General features: G+C 40.2%; 4 protein-coding genes across 5 annotated transcripts; 1 reads left to right on the plus strand and 3 right to left on the minus strand.

Annotated features, from left to right (window-relative positions):
• The first annotated feature begins 1,668 nt into the window (after positions 1-1,668).
• Positions 1,669-2,644, plus strand: LOC108918867 (gamma-crystallin M2-like). Its single transcript, XM_018726475.2, has 3 exons — positions 1,669-1,677; positions 1,793-2,035; positions 2,372-2,644. The coding sequence occupies exons 1-3, from the start codon at positions 1,669-1,671 to the stop codon at positions 2,642-2,644; spliced, it is 525 nt and encodes a 174-aa protein (XP_018581991.1).
• A 3,007-nt stretch (positions 2,645-5,651) lies between these two features.
• On the minus strand, positions 5,652-8,587 carry LOC108918854 (gamma-crystallin M2-like). Its single transcript, XM_029248799.1, has 3 exons — positions 8,573-8,587; positions 6,179-6,418; positions 5,652-5,933 (listed from the first exon to the last, which is right to left on the minus strand). Exons 1-3 carry the CDS (start codon positions 8,585-8,587, stop codon positions 5,652-5,654), a joined length of 537 nt encoding a protein of 178 aa, XP_029104632.1.
• Positions 8,588-13,014: 4,427 nt separating this feature from the next.
• On the minus strand, positions 13,015-14,207 carry LOC108918862 (gamma-crystallin M2-like). The gene is made up of 3 exons (XM_029248797.1): positions 14,193-14,207; positions 13,483-13,722; positions 13,015-13,296 (listed from the first exon to the last, which is right to left on the minus strand). The coding sequence occupies exons 1-3, from the start codon at positions 14,205-14,207 to the stop codon at positions 13,015-13,017; spliced, it is 537 nt and encodes a 178-aa protein (XP_029104630.1).
• Positions 14,208-19,101: 4,894 nt separating this feature from the next.
• Positions 19,102-22,982, minus strand: LOC108918861 (gamma-crystallin M2-like). Of its 2 annotated transcripts, none has more exons than XM_029248795.1 (3): positions 22,854-22,982; positions 19,629-19,868; positions 19,102-19,383 (listed from the first exon to the last, which is right to left on the minus strand). In XM_029248795.1, the coding sequence occupies exons 1-3, from the start codon at positions 22,944-22,946 to the stop codon at positions 19,102-19,104; spliced, it is 615 nt and encodes a 204-aa protein (XP_029104628.1). In that variant the 5' UTR covers positions 22,947-22,982. The 2 variants fall into 2 exon arrangements, with proteins under 2 accessions (XP_029104628.1, XP_018581982.2); XM_018726466.2 differs by lacking the exon at positions 22,854-22,982 and adding an exon at positions 21,413-21,421.
• Positions 22,983-23,450: the final 468 nt, after the last annotated feature.

A 23,450-nucleotide genomic window follows, 5' to 3' on the forward strand; every position in this document is an offset into this window, starting at 1 on the left:
ACTGTGTCCCTGATTTTATGATTTTTGGTGCCAGACGAGGTACTTCCAGCATCTCCTACAACGTTCATGTACTTTCAGTGCATAGAGTTTACAGAGAATGTTGTGGTGAACATGAAAATCTACTCAGTGGCACTTTTATGGGTGAAAACACCTTGTTAATGGGAGGGGTCAGCAGAGAAAGACCAGGCTTATTAAATCTAACATTAAGGTTGTAACTAGAGAAAAAAAACTGCTCTGTGCAACAGTGATGTGGAAAACACCCAGCTTCTCAAACCTTGAAGGGAATGGGCTGCAGCAGCAGAAGACCATGCTGGGGTCCACCTGCATCAGGTGAGGTTCCAGCACCAAAACTGGATGCTTATGCAATACCAAACTTAGTCTTTGTAGAGTGGAAAAATGTTGCCTGGTCTGTCAGTTGAATTATCTTCCCCATCATACCTAGTGTCAATAGCACAGACTGGTGGCAGTGATGTAATGGTGTTGGGAATGTTTTCTTGCCACACATTAAGATTTTTTTCGTAGTAACCAAACCTCATTTGAATGCCACGAAGTACTAGAACATTGCTGCTAACCAGGTCAGTCCCTTCATGCCCAGTTTAGCCTTTCTCAAACTGATGTTTCCAGAAGGATGACATACCATGTGCCAAAGCACACATCATCTCTGGATGGCTTTACAAACACAACAGTGCCTTTACTTTACTCCAATAGCCTGTATAGTCCCCACCAGTCAAGCCAAAAGCTGTGTGAAGCTTTCAAGCCAGTATGGGCCAAAAACCATGTGGAATGTTGCTAAATTCAGTCTCTTCTGCAGGCAAAGGAGGATCCCATGTTGCAATATCTAGGTGTATTTAATTTTCTGTGTGTGTGTGTGTGTGTGTGTGTGTGTGTGTGTGTGTGTGTGTGTGTGTGTGTGTGTGTGTGTGTGTGTGTGTGTGTGTGTGTGTGTGTGTGTGTGTGTGTGTGTGTGTGTGTGTGTGTGTGTGTGTGTGTGTGTGTGTGTGTACAGTAAATTTAGATGCTTGTATGGGGGAAACTGGTAGTGTAGTAGTGAGACCTGTTGCCTTTAGACCCAAAGGTTCTAGGTTCAAATCTCACTTCTGGCTGTAGTAACCCTGAGCAAGGTGCTTATCCTGAATTGCTCCAGTAAAATTAATTAGTTGGATAAATGGGTCAATAATTGTGAGTAGATTAACATTGTAAGTCTCTTTGGAGAGAAGTGTCAGCAAAATGAATAAATGTATGTTTACATATTCAGCATCACTTAAGAGTAGAGGAGCATGGTTTTTTTCTTTGGGTTCATGCGGATCATGTGATTAGAAAATGGACATGAGTACAGTGAATGATATGTAACTCTTTCTCTTCATACAACAAATTTAATGTGAAAGAGGACTTCCACAGCGTTCTCTGTCTATTGTCCTTTGGATGTGTGGATACTGTACTAGTCCTTTCCTGTGCCCGTTCACATGAAACCATACCAGTTTATGTTTTTCAAAAACAAATCCTTTTTCAAATCCATATTTCTGAAACAATATTGTACTTCAACAAAGAGAGAAAAAAGGGGGCATTATTCTAACATAACTTTTGTATTTGTTTGAATAACAATACCTTGCTTGTCAAGAGCTGGTATATAAAGGTCTGAAAACAGGTGGAACCTCTCCAACGGGGATCATGGGCAAGGTAGGACTTGTTTTCCTGTTCTAATGCTTCATACTTTGCAACTCTGAATCTGCCCTTTTTTATTCTAAGATGCAATTTTTAAGATACATTTATGGTCCGAAATGTCTTCCTGCAGATCATTTTTTACGAGGACAGGAACTTCCAGGGTCGTTCCTATGAGTGCAGCAATGACTGCACAGATTTGCACTCTTACTTTACCCGTTGCAACTCTATCCGGGTGGAGAGCGGGTGCTTTATGATCTACGAGCGCCCAAACTACATGGGAAACCAGTATTTCATGCGGAGAGGTGAATACCCGGACTACCAGCGCTGGATGGGATTCAGCAGCTGTATTAGGTCCTGTCGAATGATTCCATCGGTAAGTGACCATTAATAGCTCTCTTTCGCCAATCACATTTCCATTTCCTAAGAAAAGAGAAAACCTTTACTACAAAGCTATTGAAAACAGAGTTAATACCTCTGAGTGAATCGTATCTCTTGTAACTGACTGTAAACCTTGCATCTTATGTGAATTTTACATGTTATGTAATTAGAACATCAATAATACTCTTTTGCTGATGGTATTGTAGTAATTGTTTAGTAGCCGCTTTAAAACGATGTCTTTTCTATTCTACTAAATGTGGTTTGATTTAATGAGGTAAATACCCTGTAATTACAAATTTGATATTGTGGAACGTATGCTCCTGCTCAACAGTACAGAGGACCATACCGGATTAGGATTTACGAGAAGGCAGACTTCGGCGGTCACATGATGGAGTTTATGGATGACTGCCCCTGCGTGTCAGACCGCTTCCACCATCGCCACATCTACTCCTGTAATGTAATGAATGGCTACTGGATCTTCTATGAATATCCAAACTACAGAGGCCGACAGTACTTTCTGAGGCCTGGAGAGTACAGAAGATATCGTGACTGGTGCGCTACGTGTTCTGTTGTTGGGTCATTCAGAAAGGTGACTGAATTCTAGTCATTCTGGACTCATATACTGTGTATAAACTGATATTAAAGACGTTTTGAATTTTTATGCCAGCCTTTTCAGTAATTAAAATTTCATTCTTCAAAAGTCAGTTTAGTTCCCTACATTTTTTTACTGATAGTCCATAATAAAATTGAATTAATATTACATGTATTCAAATGTTTAAATTGATAGAAACTACATTCAAAATATATTTTCCAAATAGTTCAATTAATGATTTTTTAAAACTGTTTACTAAATTAAAGGTACAGTATATTTTATGGTTGTGTTATTTCTGGAAAAAATAATTTTGCCAAGAATATAACTCTGTGTCAAGATTAGGTTCCATTTCTGTTTCCATTTCAATTGCATCTGCAGTCCTAATACTCACACGCGCTATCAATAATGTTTATTCTAAGGCAGGGTCATGGCAGAGCTTATCCAGGAAGCACAGGGCACCAATGTAGGAAGGGTACAGTTTGGACAGAACAGCAGTCCATCATAGGGTTACCCTACACATACTCACACGTTCATAGACCAATGTTAATTTTGAATGACCAACTCACCTGAAATCCATATCTTTGGACTGTGTTTGGAAACCAGAACACTCAAAGAAATACCAGGCAAACGGAGAGCAAACACGAAAATTCTGCATATACTGAAAAGGGGTCAAAACTACACTTCACTGGACAGCCCAGGTGTATGAGGCACTCAGATTATTAATATATATGAATATATTATTTTAAGTATTTGTCATAATACATATTATAATACTCTAGTCAATAATTACATTTTAAACTAAAAATGGACAGTAATGTGGGCTCTGTCCTATGCATTGTGTCACTATTATAACACAATGACGGAACTGATATAGGAAATATTTTTAAAGTTCAGCATTGAAGATTCAAAATCTGTCAGTGGTTAAATTCATACTCTAATTAAAGTAAATGACACACATTTTGCACATTTCATCATGTTTCCAAATTTCTATATTATGACTTTAAAAGTTGTCATAGTTGATGTTAAGTACAAGTCACAGGTAAGTACTACGTACCCAAGACGCAAGAAAATTAAACAAATACTAAGATTATCCTTCTTGTTCAAAAATTTTTAAAAATACTGGCCTGGACAAGCCTGAGCCACAAAAAGCTTGAGGTGAGAGAAGCACGGAAGCAGTTGTTACAATCTTACCTTATACCCCACGCTGCCAACCACAACACGTACTTATGAGGAATGGAGCCAGTCATTGTAAAGACTCTTATAAGAAAAACACACAGACTAAAGCCACTTGTCCCACGTGGGGTCACAGCAAGCCAGAGCCTAACCCAGCCACATGGGGTGTAAGGCTGGAGGGGACACAGCCAGGACAGGACACCAGTCCATCACAAGGCACCCCAAGTGGGACTTGAACCCCAGACTGACCAGAGAGCAGGACTCAGCCAAGCCTGCTGCGCCACAGCACCCCCTTTTATAAGAAACTCTTGAAATTAATTATGTTGGTGACTATTTGGAATAATGTTAAATATTTCAGTGTTCAGAATTCAGTGTTACTGAATTCAACATTTTTGACGAAAAAGGTGTTATGTGTTAATGGACATGATATTACGCAGAAAAAGTGATATTGGCACATTTTTCTTCCTCCGCAGTACGGGGGGGTCCCACCGAATTAGAATCTACAAATGAGAAAACTTTGGAGGTATGATGCAGGAGCTGCTGGATGTCTGACTGTCAGTCTTTTAATGTAATTGACGGCCATTGGCCTATGTACAAGCAGCCACACTACAGAGGCAGGATAATGTATCTAAATCCTAGAGTACAGGAGCGTCATAGATTTGAGAATGGGATTTATGAAGACTGGCTCTATCAGACATATAATGGATTCTTTATGTTAGATTGCAAAATGTGTAATGAACACATTCTCAAATGAATATGAGTGTTTTGCTCATTATTACCAAAGATTCAAAATACATATCAGTATGAAGTTTACTGAAATTTTTGGAGTGTTTTCTTACCAAACACTAAGAGATAGGGGAGACCAGAGCTGGTTGTTACATGGGATGGTTGTCACAGCGCTAATTATGGCCAAACTAGAGGGCATTCTACAAAACTGTAAATCAGAGCTGTGCACTCTTGTCGTGGTTATATATGTCTTTCCTTTTGTGGATTTGGAAGAAACCAAACATTTTTGAAGTCAGTGAAAAATTGGTATTTTCATGGTTCTGAGTAATTTTTAATGTTTGTATCATTTTGAAATTGAAAATCATTGTCACATACAGACTGCATAAATATAGACTTATCAAAAAAGGAGGGAGGAGCTTTAAGCTTATGTTCAAGGTCAGAGTAGAAGCAAGCTGGAGCGAAGGTTATCTTTAGAGGTCAAATGGGGTTGCGTTTCTCAGTTCTTGAGTTGGCTGTCACACTGGACTATTGTTGAAAATTAAAGTGAAAAAAAGAGAAAATACACCTACACACATGCCTACCTCACAATATCTTTCTTGTGAAACACACACACATACATTGCAGCATTAGTACCTACCTCATTCAAGATTTTTGTTCATAACTTAAATAAATTCAATAGAAATGTTTATAGTTCTAAGGCTTCGTATTTCATTTTACTTTGTTGTCCTTTTCATTAGCCTACCATGAATGATGTGAACACTGTTTATTGATTAGTATTGATTTTGGCATTCATTTTGAGAAAAATAATTCTTAAATGTCAGAACTGGAACCAAAGTATTTTTATATGCCTAGGAGAGATAGTCATTCTGTGTATTTTAAAACTTACCTTATGACTCCGTTGGAATTGGCTAACACAGCAGTCCTCTCCTTTCACTATCATGCACTTATTTTGCTTTCACTTATAAACTCTTATTTTGATATTATGCTAGAAATTTATTTCAATAAATTTAATGAACAATGCCATCATGATTTAATTTAAAAAATGTAAATAATTACTTGACATTATTTGACTTTGAAAATGTAAGTTTTATTATTTTTTAAAATTGTTCAACAATGTTTTTTAATAGCAGGAATCCATGATGCGCCTCATAGACATGAACCTCATGCCACTGCCCCATCCCATGTTGCTGAAGTTTCTGTACTCCCCAGGCCAGAAGTACATCATCCTTCCTCTATAGTGGGGCTGCTCATACATGAGCCAGTGGCCATCCATCACGTGGCAGGACATGCAGTTGGACATGCGGTAGCGATCCATGATATTGTCGCAGTCGTCCATCAGCTCATACATCTGACCTCCAAAGTTCTCCCTCTCGTAGATCCTCATTCTGTAGGATCCCCTGTGCTGTTTAAAGAAGAAACCAGCAACACATTTAATTCAAGGAAATTGAAATCAATCAAATCAAAGCAATTCAGAAAATTTTTTTCTCAAATATTTTTCTTATAAGATTACTTTAATTAGGATTACAGGATTAGGATTTATTAGATTATAGAAATATATGTTTATACGTGTAATTCTACAAATATATGTGATCCATATTGTACAGTATATTATAAAATGCAAAAAAATGTAATAATGTCACTGTTTACCATGGGAATCATTCGGCAGGATCTGAAGAAGTCACTCATTCCGATGCTCATGCAATCAGGGTACTCTCCCTTCATCACAAAGTACTGGTTCCCCATATAATTGGCGCGGTCATAGACCATGAAGCAGCCACTGTGAACCCTGCAAGAGTAGCAGCGGCTCATGTAGGATGTGAGGTCGGCACAGTCGCTGCTGCAGTCATAGGAGCGACCGCCGAAGTTCCTCTCCTCGTAGAAGGTGATCTGAAATTGAATGGGGACTTATTTTAAAATTTGTAATTAAGTAAATAAAACACAGTGATTAAAATTAATTGATTTCTGTAAGATTCAAAAGGCATTGAGTCATATGAAATAAATTTAATAATAAATAATTAACCAGTTTGTAATTATTGCAGAAATTAATTGAAATTTAACTTTTGGAAGATGGTGTACTGTAAATTACATGCTTTTTCAGATTGTGGAGATGCTGTAGCACTTACCCTGGCCATGGTTATCTCTGCTCTCACTGCAGTTCTTGATACTCTTTCCATCCTGCATTTTTATACCTTTTCTGACTAAAAAAAGAATCCGTTTCCATTGTTTAAGTTTCTGAGTCAGCAACATAGCCCAGAAACCAACAATGAGAATGGTAAATAGTTGCTGTGCCCCATTGTGTGCAGTTCTGCAACAGATTCATACCATTCTTTCCATGTCATTGAAGAGAAACTGAATTTTCTTTTTGTAACATGCACCTATATATGACTCATAATTCATGAGATAGATGCTACCAGAATGTTTTGTCCTTCAGTGTTCGAACAGGTTCATACACTGTGATTGTGATTCAGTCCATCTACCTGTTGTATCCTCTTCTGCTTTCTTCTGTCAACGTTTCTAAGCATTGTTGTGTTTTTCAGCGAATCCAGTCTTCACATGAAGTGTTCAACGTATTAAACATATTAAAACGTTGATCTCATGTATACTTTCAATTAGAGTTATGGTTTGATTTGACCCAAGATTCATCCATGTCTTTTCTGGGTTGTCAATGGTGTGCAAACTAGACTAGCAGTGACCTTTCCTCCAGTTTTGAATGTTCAGATATTGCAGTGTTGAAGGATGTTTTGAGGATTGAAGCTCCATAATTGAAACTGGCTTTGTGTGGATAAGATATTATTCTCAAAATTCTAGGTTTAGACTGGGGTTTTGTGGAAAATAATAACTTCTAAACCTATATAAGGGTCCTTTCTATTGTTCCCTCATGTGAATCATTTACAGTTATTCAGTTAGCTGACACTTTTCTCTGAAGTGACTTACAATGTTAAGACTAACAGCTATTTACCTTTTTACCTATTTATATAGCTGGGTAATTCCACCCGAACAGTACATGGTAAGTTTCAAGTTTCAGGTTTCAAGTTTATTGTCATAGACACAAGTACCATGTACATGCATCATGAAAATCTTCCTGAATGCCTCTCCACAGACTCTGGACAAAGACAGAGACAATAGAAATACTGCACAAACAAAACAATGACAATGACAGTGAGTAGTGCAACAGCAATAGCAATAAATAATGGTAACAGTAGTAACAATAATGCCAGTTGACGGTCAGAGAACTCAGAACGAGAGAATGAGGATGAGAATGCTTAAACTGGCAGTGTAATTTACCGATGTGCTTGGGTAGAGCAGTCCAACTCTAGTTACTAGAGGTAGCACATTGGTTAGTGTTGTATACCCTCACAGCAGTGGGGTAAAAGCTGTTCCTGTACCTAGCCGTGCGGCTTCGAATAGACGTAAGCCGTTTTGCAGATGGTAGGGAAGAGAAAAGTGCTCGTGCGGGGTGACTACGGTCTCTCACGATGCGCATCGTCTTTCTGAGGCAGCGTGTGGTGTAGGTGTCCTCGACTGCTGGTAGCTGTGTGCCGATGATTTCCTGAGCCGTTTCGACCACCATCTGTAGGGCTTTCTTGTCCTGTATTGAGCAGCTGCCACCCCAGGATGTAATACACCCTGTGAGGATGGACTCCACAGCACACCTGTAGAAAGCGGTGAGGACTATAGTGGACATCCAGGCTTTCTTCAGACGCCTGAGGAAGTGGAGGCGTCGATGGGCCTTTTTGATGGTCGATGCCGTGCGCTCAGTCCATGTGAGTTTGGCAGTGAGGGTGACCATGAGGAATTTGAAGCTCTGGACCCTCTCTACAATGTCCCCTCCTATGTAGATGGGTGCCTGAACCGTATCCTGTTTCCTGAAGTCAATCACCAACTCCTTAGTTTTACTGACATTGAGAGACAAGTTGTTGTCCTGGCACCACTCTGCCAGGAGCCTCACCTCCTCTCTGTAGGCCATCTCATTGTTGTTGGTGATCAGACCCACAATGGTGGTATCGTCAGCAAACTTTATGATGGTGTTGGAGCTGTGACTTGCCACACAGTCATGTGTGAACAAGGAGTATAACACTGGGCTCAGGACGCTTCCCTGTAGAGTGCCAGTGTTGAGGATCAGTGGGGAGGAGGTATTACTGCCAATCCGTACACGCTGGGGTCTGTTGGTGAGGAAATCCAGGATCCAATTGCACAATGCGGCACTCAGGCCCAGCCGTAGAAGTTTCTGGATCAGCTTGGCTGGGATGACAGTGTTAAATGCTGAGCTATAGTCTACAAACAATAGCCTTGCATAGCAGTTTTTATTATACAGGTGAGACAGAATGGTGTGAAGTGTGTGTGATATTGCGTCTTCAGTGAATTTATTGTGGCGGTAGGCAAACTGCAGTGGGTCCAGAGTGTCTGGGATGGTGTCCTTAATGTGTCCCAGCACCAGCCTCTCATAGCATTTCATTGCAATGGGGGTCAGTCATTAAGGCAGCTCACTTTGTTTTTCTTAGGAACAGGGATGATGGTGGTGTTTTTGAAAGAAGTGAGTACAGTTGAGCTTTTTAAGGAGGTGTTAAATATGTCCGTGAAGACAGTAGCCAGTTTCTCACTGCATGTTTTTAAAACTCGCCCTGAAATTCCGTCCAGACCAGCAGCTTTGCGGATGCTGACTCGGCTAAAAGTTTTTCTCACCTGTGCCACAGAGACGGTGAGACTAGCGTTATCATGTATTGTGGGGATGTGCAGCGGGGGGGGGGTCTTTGTTCTGGAACTCAAAGCGGCCATAAAACGCATTCAGTTCGTACCTTGCTCAAGGGTACTGTAGCTATAGAAGGAGATTGAACCTGCAACCTATGGGTATAAAGTCAGCAACACTAACCACTAGATTACCAGCTATCCCATATTTGCCAACATGCCTGTAATGTTGATACCTGTCCATTAATTAGACTGTGTCAGCAACAATCCCCCACTTTCACTTTTCAAAGGGTTTTCTTCCACAATGGTATCCTTAAAAGTATTCTCCTGCTCTACAGTTCAAAGGAGTCTGCATTTTTCCTGCTTCTTCAATGTCCAGCTTTCACAAATATTATGTTATCAAAAACATAGTTGTTTTAATAGTTCTGCCAACAGCTAGTTTTAGACATAGCTTTTTGACTGCTAGATACCATTTTTTGCAAAGTATTGATGCCAAAGGGTTTCCAAGTTCTTCAATGTCTTCACCACAAATACCAGAGTTTGTTGGGGTACCCACTGTAATGAATTTATCCTTCCTCAGATTTAAATGTAGTTCAGCTTTCTGTCATTCTTTCCTTTGAATTTTTAATTGGATTTTAATATCTTCAACATCATCTATGAAAATATGGGTTACAATAGATACAAATTGTGTGACATGCCAAAGACTATTGATGTTCTTTCTATCGGTTTTGATTCCATGTTCTGCTCTCCAGGGGGTCTGGGGTTCAAGTCCTGCTTGGGGTGCCTTGTGACGGACTGGCGCCCCATCCGGGGTGTGTCCCCTCCCCCTCCAGCCTTGTGCCCTGTGTTGTTGCATTGGCTCCGATTCGCCACGACCCTGCTCGGGACAAGTGGTTGTAGACATTGTGTGTGTGTTTTTTTTTTTTAGGACAACACCCAATTTGCTTAATACATCTTACATTTTATCATGACTGATGCAATCAAAGGCTTTCCTGTACTTAGAGCTCTTTTTGGTATTCTCTTGAATTTTCTATTGTCTGCTGCATGTATACCAAGATATTCTCTTTCAATGAAAGGCTACAGAAGTTAAATGGTATCTGAAATTACAGAAGTTATGCAATACTTTCTACACAATGTTGTATCCCCTTTCTTTGACTGCAAATTGTCCAAAGGCCACTGCATGATTTTCCACGTATGCTTTATTAAATTGGTGAGCATCTCAGCTGATTAACTGTCTGTTGCTAACATTCTGCTGTAATTCCATCTGTTCCAGTAGACTTTCTCCGTGACACTAACTTAGAAACTGATGTTGCAGTCTTCATTACTAAAGATTCGTGTTCATAAGTAGTCTTCTAATGTATTTTTGATGTTAAATTTAAGGATGAGTTATAACTGTATATTATAAAATATTCTAATATTATATCTTATACACACACACACACACACACACACACACACACACACACACACACACGCACACAGTTTCAAACCACTTACAACATCATAATTTTATATTATTAAGTTAAAAAAACTTCATAATATAATATTTCAGACACAAAGACTTGCTTCTTACACCTATGGAATACTATGCTAAAACCCTTTTCTTCAGAAAGTTCTTTCACGCTTTTATTTCCAACAGGCTCAACTATTGCAACTTGTTCTCTAGCTCCCTTTCAGTTTGTCCAAAATGTTGCATCTCGGATTGTCACTGGCACAAAAAGTACATTCACGATCACGGTACTCTTGTCTCATTTCTTGCACTGGCTACCCTCTGGCCCCTCTTCTCAGTTTTTAAAATTAGAGCCATTGCTTTAAGTTAGCATTTCACATACTGGAATAATTAACTCTGCATGTCACTCCCTCTTTGTCTTTCTCTGCCATATGCATTGACTATATTTATATTTAGATTAATTCATTTAGCAGATGCTTTTTTTCCAAAACAATGTACAACTTAGAGAATGTAAAAGTGCATTTGACCAACAGATTTATCAACTGACATACAGCTTCCTGTTGAGCTGGGGACAGCAGTGAATGGGGAGGATTTGGCATGAATTCCAGGGTTGTCATGAAAGCACCTGCATCCTCCAGCCTTTGTTAGGAGATTGAGGTGGTACAGCTTTTGGGATTTGTCTATGTCAGAGCAAATCACTTTATAGCTGACATCTCCAACTTACTGTATGACCAAAAGGAGTGCTTTCCATGTTGCAAGTAATTTGGAATGTGAAGTTGGGAGTAGAAAAAATAGCTCTTCTCCTGGCCTAACTGTATGAATATGTTGTTATAGGAACAATTGTCAGGTCGGAAAGATGACACACAGGACACTGGACCCAAGTGCCCCACTGGGTGGCATGGTGGCACAGTGAGTTGTGCTGCTGTCTCAAGGTGTCTGGATGGTGCAATAGGATTTGGGTTCAACTCCTGCTCAGTCTATGTGGAGTTTGCATGTTCTCCCCATGTCTGTATGAGTTTCCTCCCACACTCCAAAGACATGCTATTCAGGTTCCCCCATAGTGTGGGAGTGACAGAGAGAGTGTGTTCCACTGATGTATGCATGAGTGACCCAGTGTAAGTAGTATGTCTTGCAGTGTAAGCCACCCCAGTGAATGAGGTGTGTGGGCTGATAACACTACACAGAGTTCATTGGAACTTGCTTTGGAGAAAAGTGTCTGCAAAGAAATAAATGTAAGTGCAGGATCTTTCGTTAAGCACTAGACAGTTAGGCAGGTTCTTGTGGTCAGAGACAGTTAATGGGTGAAATTTGTTGAAGTGAGGATCTGAAGATGTGGTTGATGGGTGTAGCAAGAGGTTGTATCATGGGAGAGGTAGAGTAGGGCAAGGTAGCCAGGAGAAGGGCATGGATCAGGATAGCTAGACAGGCATTGAGAGCACTGAGGGGATGGTTGTCTCATGTCAGATTCTGCGACTGGAAAGTGGTGGAGTGGTGCCTTTTATCCCTGGTTGTGCTGATTGGTATGAGGTGTCTGGAGTGTGTTGGTGGGTATGACAACAACCTTGTCACTCTTGATCTTTGCATGCAAGTCCAGAATATCTTGCACTTATTTTCTAGGGCTTGAGTTCTCCCTTCAGTTTTCCCCAATTATCTCCAGAATACCATTATGTTGGTGCCCACAGAGAAGCTTGTCTCAGGAGAGCTTTGTTGAAGCTTGTGGAACTTCACAAACAGGAACCAAAAGTAATTAAAGTATTTCATCCTAGTTCTGCATGTCACCAGCAACATATAGCATATTTACAAATCGTCAGTGTCTTATGAATCTAAATAACTGACTGACATTTTCCAGGGAGTGACAAAGTTGAGAAAAGTGTGTGAGGACTTGCACTCCTAAAATGTCATTATTATGTGGTGTTACTTTGTCTTGTATAACTTTATAGTATATATTGTTTAGCTGCAGTTCAGCTGTAGATCAGTTCAAGTCATGCTTCTTTTGACAGAGCAACGTTTGAAACGTTGAAACGTAGATGTGTGCTAAACCCTTATAATGACCAATGTAGCTGAACTTGTTTCAAATTGCAGTTAAACTCCAGCTAAGCTCGTGACAGACCGACAGCCCCTGAATTTTTCACCATTTTCTTTCTTATGAATAATGTTTCAAAATGTTTCAGATTCAAAGCATATTAAAAAGCCTACATACTGCAACTTTTATATCTATAAACAAACACAACAACAATATTGAAATGTTACTTAATTTATTTTGTTAAGTCATCAGTTAATGTTAAAGTGAAATAGTCATTTGCAATGTAAGTTTTATTCTTTTTTCCAAATTGCTCAATAATCTTTTTTAATACCAGGAATCCATGATGCGCCTCATAGACATGAACCTCATGCCACTGCCCCATCCCATGTTGCTGAAGTTTCTGTACTCCCCAGGCCAGAAGTACATCATCCTTCCTCTATAGTGGGGCTGCTCATACATGAGCCAGTGGCCATCCATCACGTGGCAGGACATGCAGTTGGACATGCGGTAGCGATCCATGATATTGTCGCAGTCGTCCATCATCTCGTACATCTGACCTCCAAAGTTCTCCCTCTCGTAGATCCTCATTCTGTAGGATCCCCTGTACTGTGTAGAGGAAAATTGATTCCATTATAACAACACTGATAAATAGCAAAAATTCAAAGTAAAACCTTTTTTAATTAGTAAAGGAGAATAATTATGTGTACTGAGATTTTAGATACATATACACAGAATTTCTTTGCAAACGGCAGAGGAAAAAAGATTCCACCTACATAACAAGTGAATACTTACCATGGGAATCATTCGGCAGGATCTGAAGAAGTCACTCATGCCCATGCTCCTACAGTCGGGGTACTCTCCCCTTCTCAGAAAATACTGGCTTCCCATGTAATTGGCGCGGTCATAGACCATGAAACAGCCACTGTGAACCCTGCAGGAGTAGCAGTGGCTCATGTAGGATGTGAGGTCGGCACAGTCGCTGCTGCTGTCATAGGAGCGACCGCCGAAGTTCCTGTCCTCGTAGAAGGTGATCTTACATTGAATACATATCACTGTTAGTATCAGAAAATTAACAGGAACTGCACATTTTCCAAGGTATAAAATTTACAAGCAATATTTTTATATTGCCAATAAATGATTGACAATTGTACAACTTTATATTTTTTTTAAATGAATGATTGATCACTATCATGAGGGAAACTGAATGAGGTTACAGCAGTGTACAACCAACAACACTGTGGTGAGAGGAAAATAAAATATCATAACAGAGACTGGACAAAAACTGGAAGTACTGAAACGAGCACATAAAGGAAAAAAAAAAAGCTCAGCATCACTCAGTAGTACCACTGACTATTAAAATGTGATTTTATATTATTATAACATTACATCATTGAAATATTATGTAATGGCTTCTTAAAGAAACTTATTTTACTATCCCTGCAGATGATGCTGACAAAATTACATTTATATCAGGAATATGTCATATAGACAGCAACACTTACCCTTCCCATAGTCATGGCGCTGGGTATTCGTCCTCACAACTGCTTTGCTGCCACACTTCACATCCATCCACTTTTATACCTGTTCTGACTCAAAGAATCAGTGATCCTATTGTGTAAAACCCTGACCCAGCAACATAACAGAAAGGTATTTGTTGTACTTTGTGGCAAGTAATGGGTTATTATGTACCATTGTGTATATATGCATATCTGTACTGTTTATAGACAATGAGAAGTGTTTTTTCCTTGAATTTAGAATTGTACTGTTTGAAATACATGAGACAGAGAATTAAGATGTTAAGTAAATTTTAAATAGAATTTTTTAAGGAAAACCACCAGTCTGGTGGAGTGCATAAATGCAGATTTACACACAGGGAGTTTTGCTTTATAAATCCTCATTACCAAGGCATTGATGAATATTTATGTGTTGTCATCTGTCATGTGTATATCGCAACTGAAATATGACCTATAATAATATGTATTAATTCAGTTTATTTCTAAGCATATATTTATGCACACACACACATTAATAAAAAATCCCTCCAATTTCAATAACCGCTTTTCCTGAGTAGGGTAGCTGTGGGCCAGAGCCTACCCCAGAAGCAGTGGCCACAAGGCCAAGGGGAGGTACACCATCATTGTCTGGATTGCCAATTATATTTAAGCACATTTTTTCCAATCAGTATATTCAGCAGCAGTGCACCCTACCAGGGATTCATCACTCTCTAGCTCACATCATGTTCAAAACCATAGCCCAGGAGTTATGTCACATTGCCATATTTTATAGAGAAATTACATACTTTTGTCTTAACCAAAAATTTTGTTATATTGAGCTCACTCTATCAAGACATCAGGAGATAACTCTATCTAGGGATTTCAACTGGATCATTATTGTCTCCTCTTATTGTTAGTCTGCTTCTCCCTTTGACACTTATACACCTTTGAGTTATGTGAAAGCTTCTCAAAAGGTTATGTGGATACATCTTATCTAGGTAGATGACCTTATTAATGAGAGAACAGTAGCATCTGCACATCTCAGAAATAATTGAGACAATTCAACAAACTGCTGAAAATGATGTTTCAAGGTTCATCGGGAGTAAGAGTATATCATCAGCATGAAGAAAAATGTGTTGATACTCTTCTCCTACCAAATGCTCTTAGTTCTTACCTTATGCCCTGAGTCCTCCATACTTGGTGTTTCTTCAGCCTGTGGATGGCATGTCTTCTCTATGATAATGGAGATTGTTCCTCCAAATACATTTAAAAAGCTTCGAATCGATATTCCTAATAAATGAAAGTGATACAGGGGGGTGCGGTGGCGCAGTGGGTTGGACCGCAGTCCTGCTGTCTGGTGGGTCTGGGGTTCGAGTCCCGCTTGGGGTACCTTGCGACGGACTGGCGTCCCGTCCTGGGTGTGTCCCCTTCCCCCTCCGGCCTTACGCCCTGTGTTGCCGGGTAGGCTCCGGTTCCCCGTGACCCCGTAAGGGACAAGCGGTTCTGAAAATGTGTGTGTGTGTGTGTGTGAAAGTGATACATCTAAAGCCAGTGTGGTACATATTATGCTAGATAGGACCTCCTTGTTAGACAAAAATATATAAATCCATAATTTTCATTGTGTGTACAGTTACTAGTATGGTGGTTAGCACTGCTGCCTTTGGACTCACAGGTTTGAATCTCACCTCTTGCTGTAGTCCTCTTGAGCAACGTACTCACCCACAATTGCTGTAGCAAATGTTACTCAACTCTATAAATGAGTAAATAATTCTAAGATGCTTTGGCGGAAAGCATTATCTGAATATTAGGGTTAGAATCTACAGTTGCCTCTGCATTACCAAATATGCCCAACGTTTCATGTCTCCCTGCTCAAAACATATCACAATTTTTCTTTATGGTGCTAGTACTGTGCAACTTCTCCTTCACCCATTGACACTGAAGGCCTAACCAAGTATTCAGTCAAAGCCCTTCTGAACTCCAAATGCTGAGGAAGGACCCCACATTATCTGGTAGACTGGGAGGGATGTGGTTCAGAGAAACTTTCCTGGTGGTCTGCCATCTGAGATCCAACATCCATTGAGAAAATCTACAGAGCACACTCAGACTGTCCTGCTCCTTCTCCCAGAGGTTGCTTTCTTGCTCCTGGTAGGGGTGCTGTCACAACCCCTGAGAGCATTCCCCTGAATGACTACAGGGGGTCCTCACATGGAATGATCCAGAGGAATCCAGCACACCTGCTTTTCAGTCACTCAAGTCTTTAAAACTCTATGTGTATCCATTCATCCTTAACAACAGCTTGTCCCAAGGTGGGGTCCACGGGGAACCAGAACCTAACCCACAACACAGGGCACAAGGCCGAGGGGACACAGCCAGGACAGGATGCCAGTCCATTACAAGGCACCCCAAGTGGGGCTCAAACCCCAGACCCACCAGACAGTGGGCAGCAGCTGAACCCACCACACTACACTACACCGCACCACACCACACCACACCATACCACACCGCACTCTATGTTCAGAGCTTTCAAATCAAACCACTGCTCAGTGCTCCCATAGAAATGCAATCACAGATAGCATTTCTCAGTTGGAGTTCACATTTTCATCAGTCTCTAATAAATCCTCTGTGTATTCTTCTAGTGGTAAAAAAGCCATAATGGCAAAGCGCAAGTTTACAAAGGTATATTATCTGTTATGTTCCTGGCTAACCAACCAGCTATAGCATTGGTTGACTCAGCAGTTGGCATTGTCCAAACAATTTAGTGAGTAAAAGAATGCTTTAAAGAACAATATGAAACAGCATTTATCTAAAATAAGTAGCCTATGATGCCTCCATGACTTAGCAGATGCTTTTCTGCAAACCAATCTACGAGACCAATAGAAATAATGCATTGTATGAACAGGAGACATTTGAATGTAAACACATGATTCATGAGTACAGTGAATTTGTCCCTTACCCTCATATAATTGGTATATACATGAGTGACAGCATATGGTTTTTTCTATTATTAAATGAATACTATAGTCCATTTTAATGAGCACATGGAAGATCAGGGGAGAAGTCAGTCTGAAAGAGGTGAGTTTTGAGACTCAGCCTGGATGTTGACAGAGATTCAGCAGTTCTGAGTGAGAGAAGGAGGTCATTCCAGCACATCAGAATCAGAACTGAAAACCTTAGTGCTTTTAATTTTTGGCCTTTTGCTGGGACTATTGAGCCTCAGTGGTGGAAACAAGTGTAGCAACTGATCAGATCTGATCAGACGCCCCAAAGAAAACATCACACATTGCCATCATACATCTCCGAGACTCAACACTAAGTGGTTCAAAATAATGAATAAAGTTGTTGAGGATGAAAGTAAATACAATCTAGTGGAGAAAAAGATTTCAGAGGGTTGGAATAAAATCCTTGATGTCATGGAGGAAATTTTTTCCTGATGTTGTTCAAACTCAGACTGGAACTCATATTGTTTAGAGTGGCAGAGGACTTATACAGAGAAAACATGGATCATTTATCTAAATTACTGTCACAATTAAAATCACCGACCAAACAACCAAATTCTTTACACACACACACACACACACACACACACACACACACACACACACACTTTCAGAACCGCTTGTCCCATATGGGGTCGCAGGGAACCGGAGCCTACCCGGCAACACAGCGCGTAAGGCCGGAGGGGGGAGGGGACACACCCAGGACAGGATGCCAGTCCATCGCAAGGCACCCCAAGCGGGACTCGAACCCCAGACCCATTTGAGAGCAGGGCCCGGTCCAACCCACTGCGCCACCATGCCCCCCCATATATATAATAAATATATACACACACACACACACTGTATAACTGTATATATATAAAACTAGTTATTTAAACATTTTTATAAGAAGAGAATGACATTAAACAGAAAGCCAGTTTACTGGTTAAATACCAACACCGTACAGGATATGAATTGTGGGGAGTCCATATTCAGGACATAAACATTTAGAAGTGTGAAATGCAGCCCAGAAAGCAAGCCACAAATTAAAATGATTTTATTTTAATGAATTAATTAGAAAAATTGTCTCTATTGTGTCAGCGCTAAATGTAGAAAAATAAATTTGAACAACCCAATCTCCTTGGCAGTTTTCAGCTCGGCAAAAGAAGGGTTTCTTGAACAAAAGCAATTGCTATTTCTTCTTTCCTTAAGAATGTTAAGACCTTTTAATTACGTGACCCATGCACTTGACATTTTAGGTAATGACTTTAAATGAACAACTACTCTGACCTTTTTGGAAAAAAACTGTGTAGCCCTGGTAATACCATCTACCATAAGGGTTAGAAGAATGCAAACTCAAAAATGTGACTCGGTGCAATAGAAAGTGGGAAAAAACAAAGTGAAAGAAAAAAGCGAAGCCCTAGAGACCACCAACCCCCCTCCCCCTTGACCTGTAGATCACCACATGGACATGTGGACAACTGAAATGCTCGACTTCTTTATACGTGAAATGTAACAATGGTAATTCAGATGAACTGTGGAAGTCTGGACACCCTTCTGGAACATCTTAGTGCTATGTAATCACACATGTAAAATACTTTGGCCTTTTGCCCTTGCTTTATGTATATGGATGTACTTTCAATTTTTCAGTGTGCTGTGTCTGTGTCTATGTACCTGTGACCTAGTGCTGTTTTTTTATTATTTTTTTAAATAAGCACTAAAATTCAGGAAGCTATTTGTCAAGACTATGTGCATATGTATAAATATAAATATTTTAGTGATATGGTTATTAAAACTCCAACCTATTGTACCCTAGGCACAGCAGTAACTTCAAAACTGAGCAATCACAGTACAAATACAAATCAATAATTTGCAAAATAAAGTATGTTTATTTTTTTTTACTTTCCAGTTCAGTCAAAATCAGAGAACTACCATATTAATTTTTAATAACAGGAATCCATGATTCGTCTCATGGACATGAATCTCATGCCACTGCCCCATCCCATGCTGCTGAAGTTTCTGTACTCCCCAGGCCTGAAGTACATCATCCTTCCTCTATAGTGGGGCTGCTCATACATGAGCCAGTGGCCATCCATCACGTGGCAGGACATGCAGTTGGACATGTGGTAGCGATCCATGATATTGTCGCAGTCGTCCATCAGCTCATACATCTGACCTTCGAAGTTCTCCCTCTCGTAGATTCTCATTCTGTAAGGTCCTCTGTGCTGTTTAAGGTAGAAATCAAAATTTTACTGTAAAGTTTCAGTTAATCCACCAAATCCAGCAAAAAGAAGAAACACAGAAAGCTAGATTCAGTTTCAGGATAGAATAACTGACAGAATCGCTAAGTTACTTCTTAATTAACTATGTTTTTCTTATGTAGTAATTCTTATGCAGGTGATGGAGATGGAGGCTGGAAGCAAGTGAAGGTAGTCAGAAGATTAAAAAATTGTAAAAGAATGCAGTTTACCATGGGAATCATGCGGCAGGATCTGAAGAAGTCACTCATGCCTATGCTCATGCAGTCGGGGTACTCTCCCCTTCTCAGAAAGTATTGATTTCCCATGTAATTGGCGCGGTCATAAACCATGAAGCAGCCACTGTGAACCCTGCAGGAGTAGCAGCGGCTCAAGTAGGATGTGAGGTCAGGACAGTCACTGTTACAGTCATAGGAGCGACCGCCAAAGTTCCTCTCCTCGTAGAAGGTGATCTGTAAATAATTGAAGACACAATTTGATTAAATAAAACATTGATAATGTTCGGCTATGTATAACTAAGTTGCTTATAAAGCTGTGTAACACTGTAAGTTACCATGAACAGCAGTATCCACTACAAAAAGGCAAACACATGATGCAGCAAAGCAAAATATTTTAAACAATAATCTGTTAATTCCTGAAAATGGGCTGTATATTGAAAAACTGAAATTACATCTTCCAGTTTTTTTATGGGGAAGAAATTATAGGAAAAAAATACAGCCCCCCCCAAATGTTGCCATACTTTCTAAAGCCTACTGTTTTTTAATTTCACTATATTTTGTTTAACTGTTATCATTTACTTTAAATTGTAAAAAAGCGCAGCTATCCATTAATGATGGATTTATTTTATACTGTTTTTAAGGGGATATTCGGTATATAAGGTAATTCTTTTTACTGAAATTTCCTGAATGAAGAGTGTAGTGTGTAGAAATAAATTTGAAAAAATAGAGATTTCATAACGTTAACATACTGTGAGTGCGCATGGACTGACTTGAAGAAGATGAAGGCTGTATGTCACATTTAAATAAATGAATAATAGCAAAATTAAACCACAGCGGTACAAAATGTAACTGAGTGACTGGGTGTGTGATTCCTATAATGCAGTGTATCTCACTGTCTCTCACACAGCTGCTTGGCACAGGTTTAAAATGAGGTCTCAGTTAATAGCACTAGAGTAAATGTATGCTGAACGTGATAACTGAAAATCTGGACCAATAAAAAGACAAGGATGTTGGCACCAAATTTCAAAAGGTGATGTAACATAATGGTGATAACACATCTAGCATCCTGTGAAATATGTTTACTTTAGTACTGAACATTTTGTGAAAGTGTGAAATAACAAGTAAAATAAATTCACACAATAATATATTAATTTATAGCATCTCTCACTGATATGTCTGTAACCTTTAAAACTGGCAACACGTATTCCTGCAGAAGCTCATTTCAATATAAGCATTTAAACAGATTTAAAACACAGATTTGAAATACATGCTAGCTGTTACCAGTCTAAAATTACACTCATGACGAGTATAATCCATAATATATAATATTGATCCTAACACCTTCATCAAAAGGGTTACTAGTGATGTTCATTGATACCAGTGTTGTTTCAGTGTCCTCTGTCACTATTTGGTTAATAAAATTTCATCTGGGATAAATAAAGGTGTTATCTGTTGTGGTTGCTACCTTCTCTGATGATAACAATTTGATTCTCAACACAAGCTGCAGCCATCAGATATTGTAGCAACATAACATGCTGCACATTATGCCTTGTTTGCAAGATACAAACAAGAAATTTTCCGAGCGGTATTTTGTATCTGAGTGGTATTGTTGCATGTCCGATGAGCAAGTTAAACATGGAATTTCACAATAATTCTAATGCAATAACTTCTCAGGACTATTAAGCCATTCCGCATTATCTTTAAAACATTTAGCAGTTTCTGGTCATGATAGATTAATTATCTCAAACAAACTTTTTTAAATTCACAGATTTACTTACCCTACCCATGGTCGTAGCGATGGTTGGATAATCACTGTTTTGCTGATACAGTTCACGTTCTGCCACTTTTATACCACTCTTGATCAAAAGAATCTCTGGCACCATTGTGTAAAATCCTGATACAGCAACATCAGCACAGAAGGCTACGCATGGTAAAGTGTGGACAATATAGTTTTTTTGTGTTCCTTTGTGTGCAGTTTTCAATCAGATGCATGTCAATATTGCATTATTTACATTGTAGAAACACAGAAATTTCTTTGAAAAAATTGCATGTAATCATCATATATACAGAAACAAATTGTCACTAAAATCAGAAGAGAAAGAGGGGCATGGTGGCACAGTAGGTTTGACCAGGCCCTCCTATGTGGTGGGTCTGTGGTTCAAGTTGTGCTTGGGGTGCCTTATGGTGGACTGATATCCGGTCCTGGGTGTGTCCCCTCCAGCCTTGCACCCTGTGTTGCAGAGTTAGGCTCTGGTTTGCCGCAACCCTGCTTGGAACAAGCGATCTCCAGCGATGTGTGCATGTAATTATAAAAGAACTCCCGAAACAGTTTTAGGATAGTTTGTTAATAATAGTGATTTAATTTCAAAATCTTAAAAATTTTCCCAAGAGTAAAGTAGTTTTGGTTCCTGCTTGCAACATTCTTGACCATTCCCTGATACCTGTGTTCAATCGGGACCATCTGGATAGCCCAGCAACACATCTTCACTTCAGGCAAAGTCATGCGGTTTCAAATGCTTGCATGGGAACAAGTACTGTCACATCCCTTAGAAGCATGCCCAGCAGGTCTGCAAACCCAGCCCCTCTCACCTGCATCTGTCTCCATTGTCAGAGCTGGGACAAAAGGATGACCAGGATAAGCAGATAATGTGCGTGGCACAGCACCAAGTAGTGCTGCTGTCTCACAGCACCTGGGTAGCGCAAGAGGATGTGGGTTCAATCCCTGCTCAGTCTGTGTAGAGTTTGTGTGTCCTTCCTGTGTCTACATGGGTTTCCTCTCATAGTCTGAAGACCTGCTGTTTAGGTTCATCCATAGTGTGTGAGTGCTAAATTCCACTGGTGGATGAGTAATGATGGATTAGTGATGGTAGGAGCAGAAGATGATGTCCTGGTTGGAGGTGGCAGCCTGTCTCTATCCTGGGTGGTACAGGCATATTGCTGTGCCCTACATGGCAGTTTGAGGCCCTTAATTCCCTGATATGGGCACTAGATGACAGTGGGAATCACAGGTATGTTTCTGTGAGCATGTACCCCAGCAATATTGGTTTCTGCTGTAGTCAAGGGTACTGCATGGGTTTCTTGAGCAGCAGCTGGAGATGCTGGAAAGGGACAAGGGCCAGAGTGCATTTCAGATGTCTGAGAGACTGGGGTCTGGTTAAGGAGGTTGGGAGTGCCCAAATATCTCAGTCTAAGGGGGTGTCACTGGGGTGTCAACACTGCTTTGGAAACTAGGGTAATTCCCCTGCTGGTTACTTCTCTCCTTCCCAGCTCCTTTGAAGGAGAGGTCCATCCAGGTGACATATCCTGTACCATTCCAACCCAGGTAGACCGCAGCCCTCTGTCTGTTACTCAAACTCCTTCCACCTGCCCCTGCACTTCAGTGGGATCCAGAGAGTATCCCCATGTCTCTAAGCCAAGGTTGAATCTAGAGTGCATCTCCATGCCAGAGGGGGAGTCTATGTGCATCCCAGGGCCAGAGGGTATTACAGTGCCATAGCCAGAGCGGGATTCAGAGGGTACCTCGGTGCCAGAGCCTGAGGGGGAGCCAGAGGGCTACCCCGAGCGACCAGACAAGCCTCCAAAAGTGGCTCCCCAAGCATGCTACACATCATTGACTTGGAACAGTGAGAGACTGAGGATCTCCCAACAGCTCTGTTTTCGAGTAACACATGGGCTATCCATCTCTTTGTTCTATGATCATGGTTTCACCTCTGAACTATACTTCCCAAATTGCACAGTACATTAGAAAAATACACTCTGCATGTGGGATCACCTTACTTTACATTAGTGCTTGGACATTACAGTTATACACGTTTG

Source organism: Scleropages formosus, chromosome 24 (genome assembly GCF_900964775.1).
Source record: "Scleropages formosus chromosome 24, fSclFor1.1, whole genome shotgun sequence".
Taxonomy (NCBI): Eukaryota; Metazoa; Chordata; class Actinopteri; order Osteoglossiformes; family Osteoglossidae; genus Scleropages; species Scleropages formosus.